The sequence below is a fragment of the Ilyonectria robusta genome (genome assembly GCF_021365365.1).
Source record: "Ilyonectria robusta strain PMI_751 chromosome Unknown BGZ61scaffold_73, whole genome shotgun sequence".
NCBI classification, from domain to species: Eukaryota; Fungi; Ascomycota; class Sordariomycetes; order Hypocreales; family Nectriaceae; genus Ilyonectria; species Ilyonectria robusta.
Window position 1 is genome coordinate 61,815 of NW_025764507.1, and position 20,500 is coordinate 82,314.

Sequence of the window (20,500 nt, forward strand, 5' to 3'; positions counted from 1 at the left end):
AGGCTGATAAATAGCTAACCTGATTTAACAGCCGAAAGGGACAAGAATAACAGCCAACTCATCAACCTGCCCTAAGGAGTGCATACAGAACGTCGTCACACAGGCGTCTTGGCTGGTCGGTCTGAAGCTGCGCCATATTATGTGTATATAGTTGGAGTATTCTGAATTCTTTATCTCTAGATACAAAAGTATTTTATAAAACGAAATCTAAAGTTAGCTGCAGGAAATTATACTGATAGGATATTAATTGCACGTATAGCAATTTAATGTTAAAAGGAAATTAAATATTGAAATTAAATAGAATTATAATATTTAGTAATAGCTGTAACCGGGGGGCTACCGCACAGCCTGCCGAGCCACAAAAGGAAGATTGGGGTCCAGTCCTGGCCGCTGCAACCCCGAAGGGGCCCCCCCACGGCGCCTCTACAACCTAGAGGCGTCGGGCCAGGCGGAGGGCGACTTGTATATATATAAAGAAAAAAAGTTTCTATGGAATCTTTAAAGTATTAGAAAATTAAAAATAGTTTTATTTGAAAAAAGTATTTTATGTAAAGTAGAAGGCGGTAAGTTGATACAGCTGATTTAGAAATACTAGAAGTATATAGAACCGGACCAGTAAACCTATTTTGTGGGGTAATTTTCCCACCGCCAGTTCCTCCAGGTTCTACCGCTCACGCCGACCGAACTGCCGTTTCCCACTCTCATCGATGCCGCATCGCTGAAAATGGCGTGCAAAAACTGTCGCGCTCGTAAGATCCGATGCGACCAGACGCGCCCGGTATGCCATAACTGCAGGCTGCGGTCGAGCCAGTGTACATATGCTGGCGAGAGGCGAATCCGTCGCCGTACCCACGGCGGCATCGTCGGCCATCGACCCTCACTTACTAATTACACCAACCATCCTCCAATAATGCCCCCGGTGCCGTTACCGCCAATATCAATCAGTGAGGACGACGGCCAAAACGATGACGGGCAGCTTGTTTGTGGCACCAATTCCTCTAACCACGGTAATACCGTCAACACAGGGGCACGAGCATGTCCACATACGTACGACACAACTATAGTCGTCCAAACACTGGACAACCCGGACGATGATTATATAGCCCCTATCCTGGACCGAATTCTGGATGCAGACGATGGAGAGCATGCTCAAGGCGGCCATCCTGCCTTATGGATTCGAGCCGAGGATGGAGACGAGTACACTGGCCCGTCATCTGGTATTTCTATCGTGTCTGACTTGGGACTGGATTGGATACGCAAACACATCCCAGACTCCGACGGGCTCTGCGAGACCATCCAGGATATCCGGAATACGATGCTTGCTCAGCTCAGGCAGCCAAAGTGCATATCTCAGGCTGTCCCGTGCGGTGCGGCGAGTAGAGCAGTTCCTGGCTTACAGCCGACATCGCCTGCAGTCGTCAAGAAATATGTCGACGCTTACTTCTCAACAGTTCAGACCATATTTCCCGTACTAGACCGACAGCAGTTTGAAACCCAGCTAGCGACCTTCGGCACCGATCCAAACTGCAAGTCCTCGTCATGGAAAGCCCTCCTCAGTGCGGTTCTAGCTTCGGGCTGCCGAGCGGCACTATCCAACGAGACGACTGAGGCGTTCCAACAATCTGGCCGCGAATCGTGGGAATACTTCAGAGTCGCTCTATCATACGAACCTGAGATCCTCCATGGCACCACAGACCTCGTGGCAGTACAGGCCTTTGCCGTCCTGACCATCTTCGCGCAGGGGTTGTCATGCCCCCAGCGACTAGAATTTACCCTATGCTCCATCGCCTCACGACTAGCTCAAAGCATTGGACTCTATCACCATCCGTCCCAGAAATGGAATCTGAGCGAAGAGGAAAAGTTCCACAGGGCTCGCGTGTTCTGGGTTATATATTGCCTCGACAAGACCATTGCCCTGCGCTGTGGCAGACCCTCGGCTATCAATGATGACGAGATTAGTGTCGGCTTTCCCCAAGGCGTGCAGATGTCCTACCATGACCTTTCCCACCCGGCAATTACAGATCGGGGTCAGGAATTTGACTTCTTTCGAACATTCACCAAGCTTACTCGAATCTGCGGCGCTGTTTCGCGTAGGCTCTACTCGGCAACCGCCCTCTCTTCATCTTCGGCTCAGCTTTCCACTGCTTTCGACCGCTTGCTAGCAGAACTTGAGGAATGGAAGCAAGCAATACCAACCGAAATTCAACCTGAAAGACCCCCTGGTCGAATTGCTGATTCCAAGGCGCCGTCTCGGTTTCAGCTTCTCGTTTTGCATTGTTCTTATCATTATGTCTTGTGCGCAATTTATCGTCGATTTACGCCGCTGTTCACCCAAAATGAAAACGCTCAGCCTGTCACGGCTCAAAGCACTATGAAGAGAAACATCGGAGCGGCGAGATCTATGGCTCTGCTGACCAAACACCTTGACGTGGAGAGTTTGACTCCTACATGGCAAGTCCCTGGCCGACATTGCTTCGGACCTCAATTGTCTTCCTTCCTCACTTGAACTCGTTCGACTGACCCGTTTTGTCGCAGGCTCGGGTTCTATTACCCCTTCACGGCACTCACCACCATTTTCGTTCACGTAGTTTCCAACCCCGAAGACGAATCGACCCGCAATGATATTGCTTTAATGGAAGTCATTGTTGGCTTCTTTGGTCGGCTGGAGTACATCACTTCCGGAGAGGCCGCTTTCACGAAGGCGAGCGAGTTTGTTCATCAAGCTCGGCGCATGGCGGACCGATATGATGATGGTGGACGTTCTGACTCACGAGGACACGAGCCCCGGGGCAGGGACGCGATGGACCAAGACTACCCGTTGGATAATCGCTCGGAAATGGATTTCATGTCGCTGGACGTCACATTTGAGCCTCAGACCAGGGAAAATCAAGTGTCTAGCACTCTGTCAAACCAGCCCTTTCCCAATGGATCCCTCTGCGACATCCTGGGACAGCAGCTAGAACCTATCCGCCAGCACGCTGCAGAGCCGATCGTTGGCAATAACAGACAGTGGGATTCAACTTCCAGCCCGGATATTTCTTCTCGGATTTTGTTTTCAGATGTTATGAGTCTTCTGGAGAACAATCAAGTTGATAATTCTGACGAAAGCTGGCTTGAGACCTGGGTTGCAACTGGCCTGACTGGTAAATAAGGTGTTTAAGGACATTAAAATACTCAAATAGCAATAACCACAAAAACCCTACACCTCCTCGCCCCGTTGTCACCAATCAACTCCCAATCAATTGCCGTCTTTTCCGTGAGGGGCACAATACATATGTCGGACACATAGGATGGCAGCAACCAAATTGTAGAGTAACCTTAGCTCAGTCGCAAGAGTACTTCATTTGTCTTTCGTGCCTACAGCACATTTACGTTGCGAACCCGAAGCTGTTCCCATGTCCGAGCCCGAGATTGTTCTCACCCGCGGAGAGCCCGACGGCGATATTTCATTCGGCCAACCGATAATACATACGCTCGGCCTGCCTACATGCTGTCGACCATACCCGTTCACTCAATGGGAGCCAGGGTAGTCAAATCAGGCAGACCCCGAGGTCCGATTTCCTTGCGCTTCTTCAGAGTTTTCTCGTCCACGCCACTTCGAATTTGTTTGATCAATTCCTCAGCATCAAATTCAGTGCCGACCGGGTTCTCCGCGAACCAAGGACTCAACATGAAAGCCGAAGCGTCTTCTGCATTGTCGAAATTGTCGACCTGGGTTTCCAGGAGATTTCCATCAGGGTCTCGGTAGTATAAGCTGGTCGTGGGGCCGTGGTTGACGCACCAGATGGGCTTGATGCCTTGTTGCTTGCGCTGGCGGTACGACAACATGAGATCATTCAAGGTCTTGTAACTGAAGGCAATGTGCTCCAGGCCGCATGTACGGTAGTTCTTGGGCGCCGTGTCTGGGATCCCAACAAGCGCGATTCGGTGATGCTCCTCATCGTAGGTCATGAAAGAGACTTGGTCATTGCCATACGACACTCTGCCACCGAAGAACTTGAGGTAGAAATCCTGCATAGGATGGACATTCGCTGTTCTCAAAACGACATGGACCAAGGCAGCAGGAGACAGCACCTTGGAGCTGGGGGCGTCGAAATCAGGGACTTTAGTGACAGCCATGTTGCTTTCAGTGAAGTGAGCTTTGGATTCGCGTGGCTCAAGTGTGATGATGATAATTAATGTTGAGTGGTGATGGTGAGAAAGTCTGTGAGAGTGGTCAAGATGGGGTGGAGCATAAGATATCCCTTCTGGAGCTAGATGCTTCCCCGACCGACGTGCCTTGCCTCTCCGTATCGCCAATTAGTCTACATCACCAGTTTCTCCATCCCACTTCCCGTGGCCGCGGACCTAAGTGCCGAAGCCGACTCCGAGGAATCTGCTGCTACAAAACCCGTAGACCCGCGGCGTTTCTCGCACTTCGCTCAACTGTTGTATTCATATCGGCCTCGGACCCGACGTGGGGCGGACTTCCACTATGTCACATTCTTGGTACATTCTTTACAATGTTGCATTCCGTCTTAGCACGCATCTCGCGAGTTCATTCGGCCGGTGAGTAAACCAACCGAAGTCGAACCATGGCCGCGTAATACTCCACGTAAACGGCAGATGACAACGGTCCTGCTAAGGGGCGCATATCCTGACTCTAACGCCGCTGTTGCCGAAACCCGTTCATTGGTCGCAAGCCCTAACATCGCATTGTTAAAGTGTCGCTTGAGAAAAGCAAAGTGAATACGGACTAGCAAGGGGTGCCTCTTGTAGAAAGGTTCAAGCAGAAAGCCTCCCGCAAGTCATCACTGCGGAGTACTACATTGGTATGTAAGAGAAGTGATGCATGAAGGGAATGGCGTTGAGTGGATGTGGAACTCATTCAGTCATGTGGACAAACATCCTAGTGCTGTTGCACCATACTGCGGTGAGAGTAAGAAGTCGAGGCACGCGTTTATTTGTAAGACCAGTTCCATATCACCACTATTATTAGCAGCTGTTGCCGGGACAATACTAGATTTTTTCTCCTCTTCCAATTTGTGAGAAAATATATCAGCGCCTGCTGTAAGACGGAAAGGGAGAGACGTCTTGTTCAATTGGGATAGTGGTTGGTCGAGGTGTGTGTAAGGATGCAAGGATGGCTGGAATGTAAGAGTGCTTGCAAAGATTTTATATCCATCATAATTTTGCCTTATCTAAGATCTAGCTTTTCTAAGATCTCGCTTTTCTAAGATCTAGCTAGGGACTTTTCCAGGCCTCACCGGAAAATTCTCCATGTGGTGACGCAGCTTCCAACGAGACTTCTAATTCTATAGTTCAAGTTATATGTTTGCGTTTCTTCATTGGTATCGTCGTGGCTAGCCTGAGAAACGATGATCGACTCATGGCATTCCCCGTCACCAAGGGTAGGTGATAGGAAAGGAGGATTGCTGACAGCGCAATGATTTTCACCGGTATTGGCGATGATAATTGATCGAGTGTCAGTGTGTCCGCTCTTCATCGATTCATGGATTGTCTCCCCAGCGAAGTCGATCTCCAACTTGATGCTTCAAAAGCAACTGACAAGGATTCCCGGTGACGTGCGGGCGAAGCACGCTGCATGAGAAGATCCAGAGTAGCGTAAGTCCGGGCTAGTCAATCAACAGGATGGAAGCTAAGACACGCTCCTCAACCTCTGCCCATCCAAAACTGCAGCCAAGTTCTGGCCATAACGGGCGCCATTACCACTTTACGCTGGGTCGCTCGCCCCGAGTCAGCCCGAGCCCGAGCCCGAACCCGAACCTCCGGGCTTTACGGACTGGGCAGTACCGTGACCCGCGGGCCTGCGACGTGATACAGAAACGTGTGGATGACCAATCGCTTGATCTACGCTCAGATGAAGACCTAAGATACTGATTAGTGGTGGCCTACTAGCGAGCAATAGAATCATAATTTATACTTGGCTTGCGTGAGGCGCCGTTACGAGATAGGTATGACACCCTTATTGTTCGCGACGAGTAATATATGCCTTCACCCATTTACAATCAAGTACACGAAAACCATCTTGATAGCAGCTCAATGGCTTCTTTTACCAGCATTTTCCGCTTTCGGAGTCTTGATGGCGAGATTTACTACGGTGAGGCAGGAGGGTCTGACTGCCACACAAAGGAGAGTCTGGTCGGTCGGTCGGTCCCCGTGTTCAAGGGTGAATACCCTTGGGATGAAGATTTCTCATGGACGGACGAACGGAAGGAGGTGTCAGAGGTATGCATCACGGGGTTCTGATGTATTCGCTGTCAGTTTGCTAAGCTGGATATTGCCAGGTCGTCTGTCCATTGCCACGCACTCCGATCTTCCTCTGCGTGGGCCTCAACTACAGACAACATGTAGCTGAAGGAGGAGTATGTTTATCAACTCATTCCTAGCTGCTTTGAAATCTCTGACGACAAAATCAGCTAACTGTTGGAGAATATCCAACCATCTTCACAAAACCTCCAGGTAGCTTATCAGCAAATCTTTGATTTCTTTCCCCTGGTCTAGCCTAACAGAGTCTACAGACGCACTTGCAGGACCTTATGATGACATTTTTATTCATCCAGAATGCCGTTTCATGGACTATGAGGTAATGACTCCGGGAGATGAGCAGAGTATATCAGAAGACCAAGGCTAACGCTTGCGTGATCCCCAAGGCCGAGTTATGCTTCGTCCTTCGCAAGGATTGCAAGAATCTTTCTCAGTCTGACAACGTCACAGAGTATATCCTAGGTTATACCGGAGGCAACGATGTCTCTTCTCGCTGGTGGCAAATGCCTGCACGATCCAACGATCAGCACGGCACTGCAAAGGGATTCGATAAGTTTGCTCCGATTGGTCCCGTCATCACATCCACTTCTGCTATCCCAGACCCCAAGCAACTGAGAATGGAATGTTTCGTCAATGGAGACATGAGGCAGTCAACTTTGATTGGGGATCAAATCTTTGACATTCCCAAGATCCTCGAACACTTGAGTCGAGGGACGACTCTGCGAAAAGGAACTGTGATTATGACAGGTACTCCTAGTGGCGTAGCAGCTGCAATGAACCCTCCTCCGTGGCTTAAAGATGGGGATGTAGTAGAAGTAAAGATTGATAGGATTGGATCTACTAGCAACCAGATAAGATATGAGAGTTAGTGGAGGTAGCTTACGTTACAGAAAATGAAATCATATTTAGAATAGTTAACAAATGTAAGTGGTGAAAAGTAATCCGCTGGCATGTCTGATCTACTCGCTATATATGTAGGTTAGATAACCTATCTTCTTGCTCAATTATAACCTTAATATATTATGTGGGGCAGATTAATTGCCGGGGCAATAGCAATTGCTCGAGTATCGCTTTTCCTTCTACTTGTCTTTTTAACAGCCGCGAGGAGATTGATTATGCATGCTAGCATGCTTCCTAACCCGTCATATGACTACTCGTATGTCTTCATATCAAGACTTCACAATACCGGTAATGTTTCCCACTCCAAGTCTACATCCTCTGAACCATTAGGTATTCACGGCTAGACTATTTACATAAATAATAACAGCAATCGTCTTCAGAAGCGTACCCCCCCCCCCCCCCTCCCACTCGTTACAAAGCTTCTTTTGTAACTCCATTGTGCTCCATTCTACTAGTCACGGTCCGTAAGACCCTGTCTGCCATCTCGAAAGAATCCATCCTATTAGCCCTCCAAGCTACGTGCTGATCAGGTCGAATCAGAATAAGCTTCCTCTCGTACAGACTTGCTGCTTTCGGTTCGTCAACAATGTTCACCACTTTCAATGGAATGCTCAGTTCTTCGGTCGTTTTCTTAAAGAAGCCCTGTCCCACTTCCTCAGCCGTGAACACGAGCAAACTCCAGAATTTGCCTAGGTGGTCGAAGATGGCCGTGCCGTCCGAGAGGAAGATGTGGGGTGGTCGTGCGCCAGGCCACGTACTCGGGATATAATCACGAGGCGACCAGCGAGGTTCCTCACCATCTTCCTCTTGTCGTATGATGATAGGAGACGTATATCTATATCCCATCTCGATACCAATATCTTTGTTTTCACCGTCGTTCCTCTGGTAATGGTCATCAATCGTCTTGCGAAGTGCTTGTCCATCTTCTGTGTCCTGATCCACAAGACGCGGATCGCCGGCACTGGTGAGCAATTCCTGGAGGCGGCTATGAACCGAGAGATGAGCTCCAGATCGCTCAACGTTGCGGACAGCCACAGACCTGCGTTCAAGTTCATAAGACTCCAGTATCTCTCTGCCTGCCTGGCCGCTGATGATTGCAGATAGCTTCCAGCCCAGGTCAAATGCATCGCCGATGCCCATGTTCATCCCATACCCGCCAGTAGGGATATTCTGGTGAGCTGAGTCCCCTGCGAGCATCACACGCCCACGCGGGCCGACCTACTTCTCCGCCGTGCACATCGACAGCCTCCATACCGATCTTACCAATACTTTATCAACCTTGATTTCGTACTTGCCATACAGCCCTCCGAGCACTCGGTAGATGGCTTCTTCCGAACCGACTTTCTCGGGGTCTTCCTCAAGAGGCATGAAAAGATTCGATGTCCAAGTGTCGTCTTCGTCTTGTGAGATAGCAGCGCCTTGGAAGGCACCGGATTCTCCGACAGATAGCAGATGCCAGAAACGCCCTTGCTTGTGCAGACGTGTAAGATCCTTAGACTTGAAATGAATAAGAAGCACTTGCGCTGGACTATTTTATACTCGTGAGCATGATAATAAGCGTCGGTGTCAAAGGTACTCACAGTGGGTCTCCGTCCATGGAAATCCCCAGAGACTGTCGAACTTTGCTCGAGGCACCGTCACAGCCGACAATATAATCAGCGTTCCATAACGTCTTCGCTCCATTTTCGACATTGGTTGTGATAGCCTGACCCCCTGTCTTGTTCTCGACTACAGATTCAACTTTATGGCGGAAGCGAACGTCAATAAGAGGATCCTCATCACAGATTTCCTTGAGCCACCTCTCGAAGAGGATTTGTGAAATTCGCTGCCATGGTTCGAGTGGCTGCGCTCCATCGTTTATCTCCCGATATCGCTTCCGGAGCGTGTCAACGTCGGGGAACTTCCACGATGAGAGGGGCTCATCGATGCTGAGGCCACTCGTGAAGAGCACGTTGTAGGGGATATGACTCGGGACACCTCGTTCTCGCAGGCCTTCGACAAGACCGATCTTGCGAAATATCTCCATGGATCGAGCATTTGTAAGGTCCATTTTGGGCCATCTGGTTGTAGTCTTGTTGCGTTCAAAAAGGATGGATTTTGTTCCATAGAATGACAATATTCTTGCTAGGAGCAGGCCCACAGGACCACCACCTGCAATGAGCACCGTACCCTTCGGCAGGACCTCGGTATGTTGAACTTGACCAACTTGCGTAGACATGTTTGATAATGTCGGGGTGATCAGAAGTTGTTATAGATTTTGAATGTGTAGGACAAATGGTAAAAAAGTCTTAGAATACTGGTAGGGACTTTGCAATCAGGTGGAAAGAATGTGATATATAATATAGTTGATAAATGATTTAGAGTGATATATGGGGAGCAATTTGTGTCCGTAGTGGGCTTAGGAACCCCTATTTTGGTATGAGAATAACTTTACATATCTGGCTAAGGTTGCGGTGAGGCAAACCTTTTACCCAATCCGGGCTCAGAATAGGAAATCCATCGGCTATCTGATCGTTGTCGCCGCCGCGGAACAATGAGTGGCTTGAGAGCCGTTCCTGAATTGTCCGCGAGCCCGATGCCGTGGGACTAATGTGCCTCGACCATTGCAGCTGCATTGAATATATTTTACTACACCACTTTCTCAGGTACCTTTCTGCTACAATAATGAGCTTCTTTATCTGTATTGGGCTAGGATATTACAGACAGGACTGAGTGATAATACTGGTGAACTATAAACGCAGGCAGTTTATTTTCTTCGGGAAAGGCACAAGGTAAATAGGTATAAGATAAGAGCTACTTCAGACTTAAAACCTAAATTGTGTCTAACTTTAGTTTTACTAGTAAAACAAATTTTGTTTACAAGCATAGAAAAACTATTCATACTATTATTAATAAGTTTAAAATAATATACATACCAGTAAAAGATTTTGTAAATTACTTTATTGATTATATTATTAAGTATGAAAAACCAACATAGAGAATATACTATAATATAAATATAAAACAATTAAAGATTAACTGTAGTAGCTGTAGCTTTTAGAGTTAAAGAAATATAACATAATACATTCAATCAATGTATTTAATTTTGCGTTAGCATAGAAGTTCCGAAAACCTTTACCGAGCCCGAGGCCGAGCCCGACCCCGAACCCGAACCCGTCCCTTAACCAGCCCCATCTGATATCCGTTCTGGTTCTTTGCGGTTGCACAGCATCGCATCACTACTTCGGGGCTCACTGGCACAGCCCCATCAGTACTTTTCGATTCACCAAACCGGAATGCTGTGTTCCCGCGGCATTCCTAGTGATCCACTCCGAAGCCGACTTCGCGGCTCGACGAGCCACAGAATAGACTCTTTCTCCGCCCTATCCTGCAAGCCTGTGCAGATATTCATTCATTCATTCAATGACCGTTGCTATACCTCTTAGCTGAATCCGCCTTCAGTAGCCGCTTGATTTCCCTTCACATACTGCGAACATCTTATCTTACACATGCGCTTCAATGAGTTATGTCACGGAAGCTACCACCTGGTTGCCGGGCGTGAGCCAAGATGTCAAGACTCTTATCGAAAGGTTCTTCGAGCTTGCGGACACTAAGCAGCCAGACGTAGGCCATGTCATGGCCACTGAACTCTTCACTAGAGATGCGGTAATAACCAATCCAAACGGGACGCACAGAGGATCCGCAGGTACTACAGACCGCCCCAGCAAAACCATGCCCAGATCTCCAACTCACTCTGACTGTAGAAATATCGAAGAGTAGAGAGCATGCTTGGATCGTTGCGACATCAAGAAAGCATACCGTCACCAAAGTATTCTCCAACAATGGAGAGCCTCGAGAGCTCGTGCTCCTCGGATCTGTGCGGACAGGGCTCATGAATGGGACAAGCATCGCCTCTCCGTTTGCTAATCATATCAAAACTCAGCGTCCTGATTACGCTTCTGGACAGCCTCGCATAAGTTACATGGAAGTCTACGCTGTAAGTTTGTCGTTTTGACGTGTCCCACGCTCGTACTGTATGCTTGTCGACTCGGTACTGATTGTCTTCTACCTTAGGACACGGCTTCCATCGCAAGAGCATTGGCCAACTGATATTAGAGTATCGATGAGAGTTTTCGAGATAGACTTCTTCGCTCTAGTATCAAGGTACTAGGGCACCTATGTCGGGGAAATCAGGCGCTCGTAGAAGGATAGAGGCATGTTAGATTTACCCATATCCTGACGCACTCATTCCGGTTACACTCGGGCTTCCTCATATTCAACGGGAGCCATCCGGTTGTTAGTCGTCTGTTCCCATTGCCCTAGGCGGGAAGGTGGAAGCGTTGAGAGGATGGCGCCAGTGCTACAACAATGGGACTGGGTGTGTGTCATACCTTCGCAAGATGACCGACTATTGCCAAGGGGCAGTTCGCTCTCGTCAATTCATGCGACTGTCGGACGATTGCGGCACTACTGATTGCCTCTACTGCAACCTATAAAACATTTATACCCTGTCATGAATCCTCTTCAAAAAAGTCCAGCGACGGAGTAACATCTGGTAGAGACTCCATCTTAACTAGATCCGCCCAGGCACTCTCGCCTTCCGACTTCCATGATGCATAGCGTACTTCGTTCTTCCCCAGCGCCATCAAAACCACCCACCCGTTGAACATCACGACTTGTGGCGCGGCTGACGCGCTCACGCCCAGATCCTCCCACTCACCCGCCCATGCGCTCCCGTTATAATGCACATGTTTGATCCGCCCATCCCTCCCTAGGGCCACGACGTCGATGACACCCCTAAATGGTGACACCACCGCGGGCGTACTCGTCACATTGCCGCCCAGCGTCTCCAGCTCCGAGTCCTCGTCGCCCGTGCGACTGAAGTGATAGACCTGGTGGTTCTCCTGCACGCCAAAGAAATCCAGCCGCTGTGGATAGTTCGCAAAAGACGCCAGCGCTGGGTCGCCGATGAAGTGACCACCAAAGTCCTTCGGCGTGGACCAACCGTCTCTGTCTTTGTAGAAGCGATACCAGAGCGAGCCGTTGTCGCGGTCGTACCAAGCAATATCGTGGGCGATGTTGTAATCGCGGCAGGCGATGCCGGCAGCGGACCTTGCTGGGCCAGTGTCGCTACTGTTGAATTTACCGTCGCCGTCCAATGTGCTCCAGAAGCCATCTTTCTCGACGATCCAGTCGTTCTGGGTGATGTTGTGGCTCTCCAAATCTGTCGTCCACATGTCGATGCGATTGTCGGCTACCTTGCACAGCACTGGCTGACTGTCGGCACCAGAGGCAATCTCCTCCCAGTCAGACCAGTTGCCATCCTGGAAGTGGCGGCCGTAAATGGTGCGCTCTGAGGAGCTGAGCGCAAAGACATCGAGGCGGTCCTTGCCCTCCGGCTTCCAAGCTATGGCGGCAGGCTGGCTGAATGTGCCCGTCGTATCAAACAAGTCTTCCCAGGAGCTATCAGTGAAGGAAGAGCCGTTGCCGGAACGGTGCATTATATGGTCGTTAGAGGACCGTATGAAAATATGCAGCTCATCTCTGAATCCTGCTGTGGCAATGACTTGAGGGCAGACGGTGCCATGGCATAGCGAGGCTGGGTCAACGTCGGCATTATTCTCATCTGAATTGTTGTCTTCTGGGGTGTTGGAATTGCTGTGATCGGTCAATAACTGCTTTGTGTACGGTACAATGGTGAGGGACTTGGTATGAAGACTTACTGCGATCGGTTCTTGAGCCCGACGACTAGCCCGACGACAAGCCCAATGACGGCGAGTAGGGAGCCAACTAGGATGATCCATACACTCCTCCGTTTCCACCAGCGCCTGCGACTGTGTGCAATATTCTGCTCTGCCGTGTTCGCCCCAGACTTTGACCCTGCTGATGTAGCATGTAGTTCAGGATAATTCTCCCGGTCGGGCTGGAACAAATACTTGCCCTTCCGATCGTAGGCGACCTCTAGATCTGAATGCACTACAGCTTCGGGCGCATTACTATACTGTTGTCCCGTGTCCGACACGGCCTCATGACCAGGCCGAGTCATGGTGGTGCCGCGCAAGATGCGCAAGATGTTTGATACTGACGCCTTAGGCCACAAAGCGAGCAAAAGAATGGGAGAAATAGAGGCAGACCGGCTTTCCGAGACACTGCGGGAATTGCAAGGTATCTAGTCTATTAATAGGGAAGTCTGCGGAGGGCCAGGCTGTGATGCCCACGTGTAAAGCGATGTGGCATCCCTGCCTGCATCCAGTAAGTCCATGGCGATAACAAGGAAAATGCGCTGTATTCTGCCTTGGGATAGCTGCAAGCTGAAGATTGTGGCTTGGGGCATTTCAAGTCATTGGTTGGTTTGTGGAAGTTCTGTTAACGAAGGATGTTCAGCCCATATGCACCCGAACTGGGGCGGGGTAACACAGTCATCTTGGGTTGCGTCATTATGGAAGGATACCTCGTCCAAAGCATTTATGCTTATCCTCAGTCTCAGCTTCGGATATGCCCAGTCTGCACTCTGTCTGTTTTGGACGTTCGTTTTTCAGCTGTCGGTAGGTAAGCTAGGGTGGGCTCTGCCCGCGGAAGTGGGTTCGACTCGACTCCGACTCCGTCAGAAGACAATTTTTCTGGCTTGAAACGCGTACTATGTTGTTAATATCGTTACTGGACTTTTTTAATCTTACTCTATAAACCCTACAGTATCTTAAGGGATAAGCTCAGCCTCTACTGGAAAGGGCTTTTTTTTCCCCTTTCTTAATTTGGATTTTTAGAGGACAATCTTTATCGCTTGCCTTGCTACTTAACCATCTGTCGCAGCAGCTCTTACCCCTTCCCTCTCAATATTAGCTATCCTACCCCATTCAGAAGCATTTGATCAAGTGCTTGATATTCCATTCTTGCCAATATCCCTCCGCTGGTCTTAGCTGCAGGACCTCCTTTTGCCCCGAACTGTAGGGCATCCAAGACTCTTGTTGTCACGGGCTCTGTCTGCAATAAGTGCTCCTCCCACCAACAAAATAATCAGTAGAGGACCCCTTGGGGTATTTCCCGAGACCTAAGATAATCTACCGAGGCACCTTTACATTGGAGTACAACCTCTTGTCGGTGATGTGCTGTGAAGGTTATGCAATGAGACTATTCTCGTCGCAGGCGTATAAACAGACACCATTGAGTCGCCTCGACATCGAGTTGGGGTCTCACTATCAGTGATATTGACCCTGTCGTCAACCACCCCCTTCGCTCTCTTCCAAATCATTCACGATCTTGAGTTTTGTCCATGACAGAGTCGGGCACTTCTTTCTCTTACGTGAAGAAACTTGACCTCTTGTCTTCAATATGAAGTTTGTCTGGCTCCGTGCCCTGGCCTCGGCAGCCTCCAGCGCTTCTAATCAATCATAAAGGCCAATCGCTGTTGACAATTATTTATAGAGTGAAAAGAATTTTACCAGCAGGATCTTTCCAAGTGGACAAGCCACTCAGTACAGCAGAAAAACATGGAACAGTTACAGGACCCTTGATCAGCCGCAGGCGTTTCGTAAGAATAGGCTGGAGGTTGTTTCTAGTCGAGAAGACGCGACAGCTGGCTACTTATCTTTGGTGGGCTTCTATTGAGCCCTCTAGCTGGAACTAGTGTGACTTTCTACATGCAATAGTAAAAGGATACTTTCCTGTCCAAACCCCACCATTGTGCTCGTGCACGAGTCAGGGCAAGACCACTCCTCAATCGACACTCACTTGGTGAGCTAAATGAGTCCTGGCACTCCACCGCTTACACTGCAACAGTCTAATGTACCAAACGCGTCTATTGTTCTTATGCCATAAGGAATACCCCTACCGCCTATATAGCGATTACCAACATATGCAACGACACGGAGCGTTTCACTCATAGGCCAGACCAGGTTGTTGTTTTGTCCACCTCAAGCACGCCTTCCAATAAAATTCTGTCACTGCTCGGCCCAAGCAAGACCCTGTACCGCACAGCTTCACAAACCCAGGTATGCAGCTCCTGGTCCCAGAACGCCGTAGTAAATCGGTCAAATGGTATCTCTATACGACGCGTCTTACCTGGCTGTAAATCGACCTTTGAAAAACCTTTAAGCTCCTTGACTGGCTGTGGAATAGATGATATCGTAGTATCTGCAGCTATATAGAGCTGGACTGTCTCAGCTCCAGCCAGACTGACTGAATTAGTTATATCCAGTATAGCAGATTTACCAGTAACAGTTAGATTAGAGAAAGTAAAGGTAGTATATAATAAACTGTAACTATAGAATAAGATTAATTAATTTTTATATTAAATAAGGCCTTATAAATATATCCAAATAGATAAAGTATATCTCAGAGGGTCTTTTTATAGTATTTATAACCCATATAGATGTCTTCACTATATACTACCTATCCTCGCTTACTTCTAAAGTTAAGGTATGTTAGTATATCTTCGACTCTTCGCGGGAATAAAAGAGGCAGCTTTCTACTAGGGTTAACGGTACCAAATAAGATATTTGCAATGCCGTTACCCAGCTCGTTGCCGCCGAACCAGGCGTGCAAATGTGTCTTAACATGATCTGCCCAAGGAAGCATATTGAATGGCGTGCCACTCTGGCTGATGATAATAGTATTGGGCGCGGCGGCGAGAACAGCGGTAATCAAAGAAGAGACGCTGGAGGGAAGGTCCATAAGAGGCCGGTCAAACCCTTCTGACTCGTAGTCACGGCTCAGTCCGCCACAGATGACGGTGGCGTCTGCGCGCTTCGCAGCCTCGACGGCTCGTGCGATAGCCAATTCCGGGTCGACGGCTTGGATCATACCCAAGCGACCCGCACCGCCACCAAAGTTCACAACACCAGGCTTGACAAGTTTGGATGAAGGACCACTGACGAATTGCACCTTGATCTTGTATGCCTAGCCTTGAACAAGGTCGACAGTAGCCTTCTCCTCGAGAGTGCCTTTACCGAAGAAGAATGTTCCACCTCGCTGCGTGGTGGTATTGTCAATAAGAAGCGTATCATCGATAAAGAAGCTGGCAGAACCATAGACAGCGACACCAAAGTCGAAAGAGCCGGTTGCAGGGGCAATCAACTCCGCCTCGATATCGACGTAGAATAGTTTCTCGAGTTGCGGGTTAGAGTAGCCCATGAGATGCCACGATGACTCTTGAACGACGATCTCCTCGATGACAGGCCGGTCCTGGGTTGAGGGCGCATCTCGGTAGAAGCGCATGCGGATCCCAGGTTGTCCCTCGGGCGTGCGTATGTCTGGAGCTTGCAACTCTGGGAGAAAGGTATGCGAATTGGCACCGATCTCATATATGACCTCGACGTCGTCCGGAAGTTGGTCGACGATACCCTGGTAAGGCGAAGTGGTGTAATATGGCTGGAGGGCCGCTGAACCTCCGCCGCAGAAGGCCGACGTCTTCATGTTTGGCCCGATCAAGGCGATGCTTTTGAGCAACTTTTGATTCAGAGGCAGTAAGCTAGCTTCGTTCTTCAGGAGAACGACGCTGTCAGCCGCCAGCTTCCGGTTAAGCCTGCGGTCCGCGGGAAAGTCCCTGGTGCTCTCCTCCTCCGCCACATCAACTCTGCTGGCTCGCTGTACAAACTCAAGCACATTCCTCGCCCGCTCGTCGAGCGTTGTGCGGGAAACTTTGCGGCTCGAGATAGCAAGGTCCACCAAGGCCCCTCGTTGCTTTGGGGGTCCAGGCATCTCCAGATCAAGGCCAGCATTGATGGCCTCTGCGGTTGAGTAAGTGCCGAACCTGCGATATTACATCAATATTTGCCACTCCTTATGAGAGATGGGAGGGGTACTAGACGCTCACCAGTCGCTCATGATCAGGCCCTTCCATCCCCACTCGTTCCGTAGAAGATCGGTCAGCATCTCCTTGCTCTCCGAGATATGTTGGCCATTAATCTTATTATAGCACGTCATAACTGCCCCTGGAGATGCATCTGCAATAGCAATCTGGAAGGGCAGGAGGTGAACCTCTCGCAGGGCACGCTCGCTAACTGTGACATTAACGCTAATACGTTCATGTTCCTGGTCATTCGCGGCGAAATGCTTGATAGTCGATATAACTCCAGTGGATTGTGCTCCTTTGATATAGGCTGCGGCCAGCTTACCAGTGACATATGGGTCATCTGATAGGGACTCGAAGCCTCTGCCTCCAAGCGGCGAGCGCTGGATGCAAACTGTAGGCCCTAGCCAGCACGCAGCACCTTTGGCCTTGCATTCCTGGCCGATGAGGATGCCTGCCTCATATAGTAGAGCCTGGTCCCATGTGGCGGCCAGGCCAGTGCCGCAGGGGAGGCAGGCCGCGCGAACCGCATCGAAGAACTTTGTGCCTCGTACGCCGTTTGGGCCGTCGCTCACCCTGACTGACGGGACATTGAACCTTGGCAGGGGTACTGTGTGCCAGAAGTCCTCGCCTGGCGTGGTCTGAGTCAGTTCCGCGTTAAGCAGACGGGTGCTCAAAACTTTGCCTCACCTGCAAGAAGCGACACCTTTTCCCCGATTGTGGCGTTTCGGAGGACGTGTTCCACGTCAAACCCATCTTTCTGGGGTAGCAGCTCGCCCATATTGTTGGAATATGTGGGGAAATGGGGCAGGAACGGTATATCTGAAGTTGGAAAGGGAAGAAGCTGATGATGCACTTGGTTCTATACTTATAAATTGGCGGCGTGAGGATTGGGTGTTGGATAGTTCCAGAGTCAAGAATCGCGGGGCCACACGGGGGCGAGTAGAAGCATCCTAGACCAGACCTGTATCATGCTGCGGGGAGTGACAAGCTGCTCACATCGGGGAGCACACCCGAGCGGTGATAGTCATGCCCAGCGTCGGCTCTGGTTCATGTCCGAGTAAGGAAATGACTGTCATGAGGCGCAGGTGTCCCGAGGAAGATGTCCCGAGGAAGATGGGGCGGTTTGAAGAACCAGCATGCAAGTCATGGTAGAATCGGGTATCCCGACTAGACTACCGGTCATGACTTACTGTATAACAAGCCCTGGAAAGGTGTTTTTAGTGTGCGAGTACCTTGCATAACTAGGGAGGACATGGTAGTCTATAGTCTACCCAATCCCCCCGGTCGGAATTGTTAAGTCCGGCAGTGTCCACTCACTCTTGGAGCATCTCCATTCGGGGTGCTCGCTGACAAATTGATTCGCTATGAAGGTGAGCGGGGACTTGCTCGCGGATTGTCCCCGAGCACCAGATCTCATCGGGGAGGCTGCCGACAAGCGAAGTATTTGGATGGCTTGATCTTTTGGAAATTGACACAATACGGCCGGCGCTCTTGCGTGTCGGCTTCCTGCCAAATGTCCCGAGATTGTTTCCCTTGTTCTATCTATTCGACTGGGTCCACAGCTTAACCAGGTCTCAATGATCAATCAACGGCGATAAAGCGACCAGCTGGGCGCCATCATCTCCATCATGCCCTTCTTTTCTAGCACAAAATCACATATGAATGTATTTCTGTCCCCTTTCACTGAGTGGCCACGGCTTAGAGACGCACCGTCCTGTTCAGTCTTGATTCCAACACCACCATGGACGAAAAGCCCTCGATATCTCCGGTCCAGCCGGAACGCCGACCCTTGCACCAAAGTACATCATCATCTCCAACGCTGAGAGAAGTGCCACACGCCCACGACATCGAGAAGAATACAGGGCCGAAGTTGCTTTCGACGGGCCAGCTCTCTGGTGCAGATGAATCCGGCGAGATCGACTGGGCCGGCCCCGACGACCCCAAGCTGCCCATCAACTGGTCGCAGTCAAGAAAATGGCGAAATGTCATGATAGTCTCGACATTGACCTTTCTTACGTGAGTAGACTCTGGTCCATGATCGTCACTGGACTTCACTGACCCGGGGCACGCTTCTCAGGCCGTTTGCGTCTTCAATGTTCGCGCCGGCGATCGATCAGGTGATGGAGGAGATGAAAACTTCTAACCGCGATGTCGGTTCGTTCGGCGTTTCGATTTACCTCCTTGGCTATGCGTTTGGGCCCCTCCTGCTTGGGCCCTGCAGTGAGCTATATGGGCGCCTGATAGTCTATCATGTCTGTACCGTCTTGTTTCTCATCCTCAACGTGGCCTGCGCGCTCGCCGTCAATATGCCGATGCTCATCATCTTCCGCTTCTTGACCGGCCTTGTCGGTGCATGTCCTTTGACCATCGGGCCCGGTACCGTCTCGGATTGCTTTCGGCAGGAAGAACGCGGCCGTGCTATGGCCGTCTGGACGATGCCAGTTCTCCTCGGGCCATGTCTAGGACCTGCAATTGGAGCCTATGTCTCCCGAGCACTGGGCTGGAGGTGGACCTTTGGCTTCTCATCATTATGGTATGTTATAAGCCTTGTCAGCTCCGACTGTGTGCGGACTGGGTTGACCTCTTTTAGGCAGGTACAATCTTCCTCGTCTGTCTAGTCTTCCAGCGAGAGACACACCCTCCCACGCTTCTCAAGCAAAAGGCCAAGGCGTTGAGAAAGTCAACAGGAGATGCTAGTATCCGAGCTGCTTCCCAGGCCACCATGTCTCGGGGACAACTATTTTCGACAAGCATCACCCGACCTATCAAGATGCTTTTCCGCTCTCCAGTCATCTTTGGGTTGTCTCTCCTCACCGCTGTCGCCTACGGCACGTTATATCTCCTGTTCACTACCGTGACGGAGGTGTTTTCGACGCGCTACGGTATTGTCACGAATGTTGGCCTCGTTTATCTTGGCTTCGGCTGCGGCCAGTTTGTTGGATTATTTGTCTTGGGTTTGATCTCGGACCGAATCGTCAAGAAGGCAGCCAAAGGCGGTGAGATGAAGCCAGAATACCGTCTGCCCCCTATGATTCCCGGTGGAGCGATGATCCCAATCGGCTTACTTATATACGGATGGACGGCTCAGTACAAGGTGTTCTGGTTCGTGCCTATAATTGGCACATTCTTGATAGGTATCGGGATGATCACGGTGTTCACGCCTGTTGGAACGTATCTGATCGATGCGTTTCCAACGTATGCTGCCAGCGCTACAGCAGCCAACACTGTCTTCCGGAGCATTGGTGGTGCACTTCTCCCACTGGCTGGGCCTCGGATGTATGATCGTCTTGGTCTAGGGTGGGGAAATACTCTTCTGGCCGGAATGTCCCTCTTCATGATGGGCATGATCGTCATGTCATTGAAGTACGGGGAACAGCTGAGGACGCATCCAAGATATCAGCTTAAGCTGTGAGGGCAATCGAACGCGAGCGCTGTGAACCCTCGGTGGCGGAGCCCAGAGCTCAGGGGTCAGCCAAGATGTTCAGATGGGTATAAGCAAACTGCTCAGTGGTGGATAGTTGCACAGGCACAAACGTCCTGATCCACAGTGCCGCAAGTTCGAGA

General features: G+C 50.1%; 8 protein-coding genes across 8 annotated transcripts; 4 read left to right on the forward strand and 4 right to left on the reverse strand.

The window, feature by feature from the left end:
- Positions 1-724: 724 nt before the first annotated feature.
- Positions 725-3,151, forward strand: BGZ61DRAFT_374547 (fungal-specific transcription factor domain-containing protein; the record flags this gene model as incomplete). Its single annotated transcript, XM_046242343.1, has 2 exons — positions 725-2,487; positions 2,536-3,151. The coding sequence occupies 2 exons, from the start codon at positions 725-727 to the stop codon at positions 3,149-3,151; spliced, it is 2,379 nt and encodes a 792-aa protein (XP_046093914.1).
- Positions 3,152-3,507: 356 nt separating this feature from the next.
- On the reverse strand, positions 3,508-4,119 carry BGZ61DRAFT_487393 (glyoxalase bleomycin resistance protein dioxygenase; the record flags this gene model as incomplete). The annotated part of the gene is made up of 1 exon (XM_046249964.1): positions 3,508-4,119. The coding sequence occupies one exon, from the start codon at positions 4,117-4,119 to the stop codon at positions 3,508-3,510; it is 612 nt and encodes a 203-aa protein (XP_046093915.1).
- A 1,923-nt stretch (positions 4,120-6,042) lies between these two features.
- BGZ61DRAFT_541769 (fumarylacetoacetate hydrolase family protein) lies at positions 6,043-7,136 on the forward strand (the record flags this gene model as incomplete). The annotated part of the gene is made up of 5 exons (XM_046255087.1): positions 6,043-6,228; positions 6,288-6,365; positions 6,420-6,462; positions 6,522-6,586; positions 6,654-7,136. 5 exons carry the CDS (start codon positions 6,043-6,045, stop codon positions 7,134-7,136), a joined length of 855 nt encoding a protein of 284 aa, XP_046093916.1.
- Positions 7,137-7,578: 442 nt separating this feature from the next.
- BGZ61DRAFT_500761 (FAD-binding domain-containing protein) lies at positions 7,579-9,385 on the reverse strand (the record flags this gene model as incomplete). Its single annotated transcript, XM_046251606.1, has 3 exons — positions 7,579-8,385; positions 8,422-8,695; positions 8,748-9,385. The coding sequence occupies 3 exons, from the start codon at positions 9,383-9,385 to the stop codon at positions 7,579-7,581; spliced, it is 1,719 nt and encodes a 572-aa protein (XP_046093917.1).
- A 1,280-nt stretch (positions 9,386-10,665) lies between these two features.
- Positions 10,666-11,256, forward strand: BGZ61DRAFT_541771 (uncharacterized protein; the record flags this gene model as incomplete). The annotated part of the gene is made up of 3 exons (XM_046255088.1): positions 10,666-10,852; positions 10,911-11,143; positions 11,221-11,256. 3 exons carry the CDS (start codon positions 10,666-10,668, stop codon positions 11,254-11,256), a joined length of 456 nt encoding a protein of 151 aa, XP_046093918.1.
- A 401-nt stretch (positions 11,257-11,657) lies between these two features.
- BGZ61DRAFT_374520 (uncharacterized protein) lies at positions 11,658-13,192 on the reverse strand (the record flags this gene model as incomplete). The annotated part of the gene is made up of 2 exons (XM_046242341.1): positions 11,658-12,804; positions 12,870-13,192. 2 exons carry the CDS (start codon positions 13,190-13,192, stop codon positions 11,658-11,660), a joined length of 1,470 nt encoding a protein of 489 aa, XP_046093919.1.
- Positions 13,193-15,022: 1,830 nt separating this feature from the next.
- Positions 15,023-17,714, reverse strand: BGZ61DRAFT_575118 (glycoside hydrolase superfamily; the record flags this gene model as incomplete). Its single annotated transcript, XM_046256178.1, has 5 exons — positions 15,023-15,321; positions 15,549-16,041; positions 16,177-16,894; positions 16,958-17,564; positions 17,624-17,714. The coding sequence occupies 5 exons, from the start codon at positions 17,712-17,714 to the stop codon at positions 15,023-15,025; spliced, it is 2,208 nt and encodes a 735-aa protein (XP_046093920.1).
- A 963-nt stretch (positions 17,715-18,677) lies between these two features.
- Positions 18,678-20,455, forward strand: BGZ61DRAFT_435579 (major facilitator superfamily domain-containing protein; the record flags this gene model as incomplete). Its single annotated transcript, XM_046243995.1, has 3 exons — positions 18,678-18,952; positions 19,014-19,485; positions 19,563-20,455. 3 exons carry the CDS (start codon positions 18,678-18,680, stop codon positions 20,346-20,348), a joined length of 1,533 nt encoding a protein of 510 aa, XP_046093921.1. The 3' UTR covers positions 20,349-20,455.
- Between the last annotated feature and the right edge of the window lie 45 nt (positions 20,456-20,500).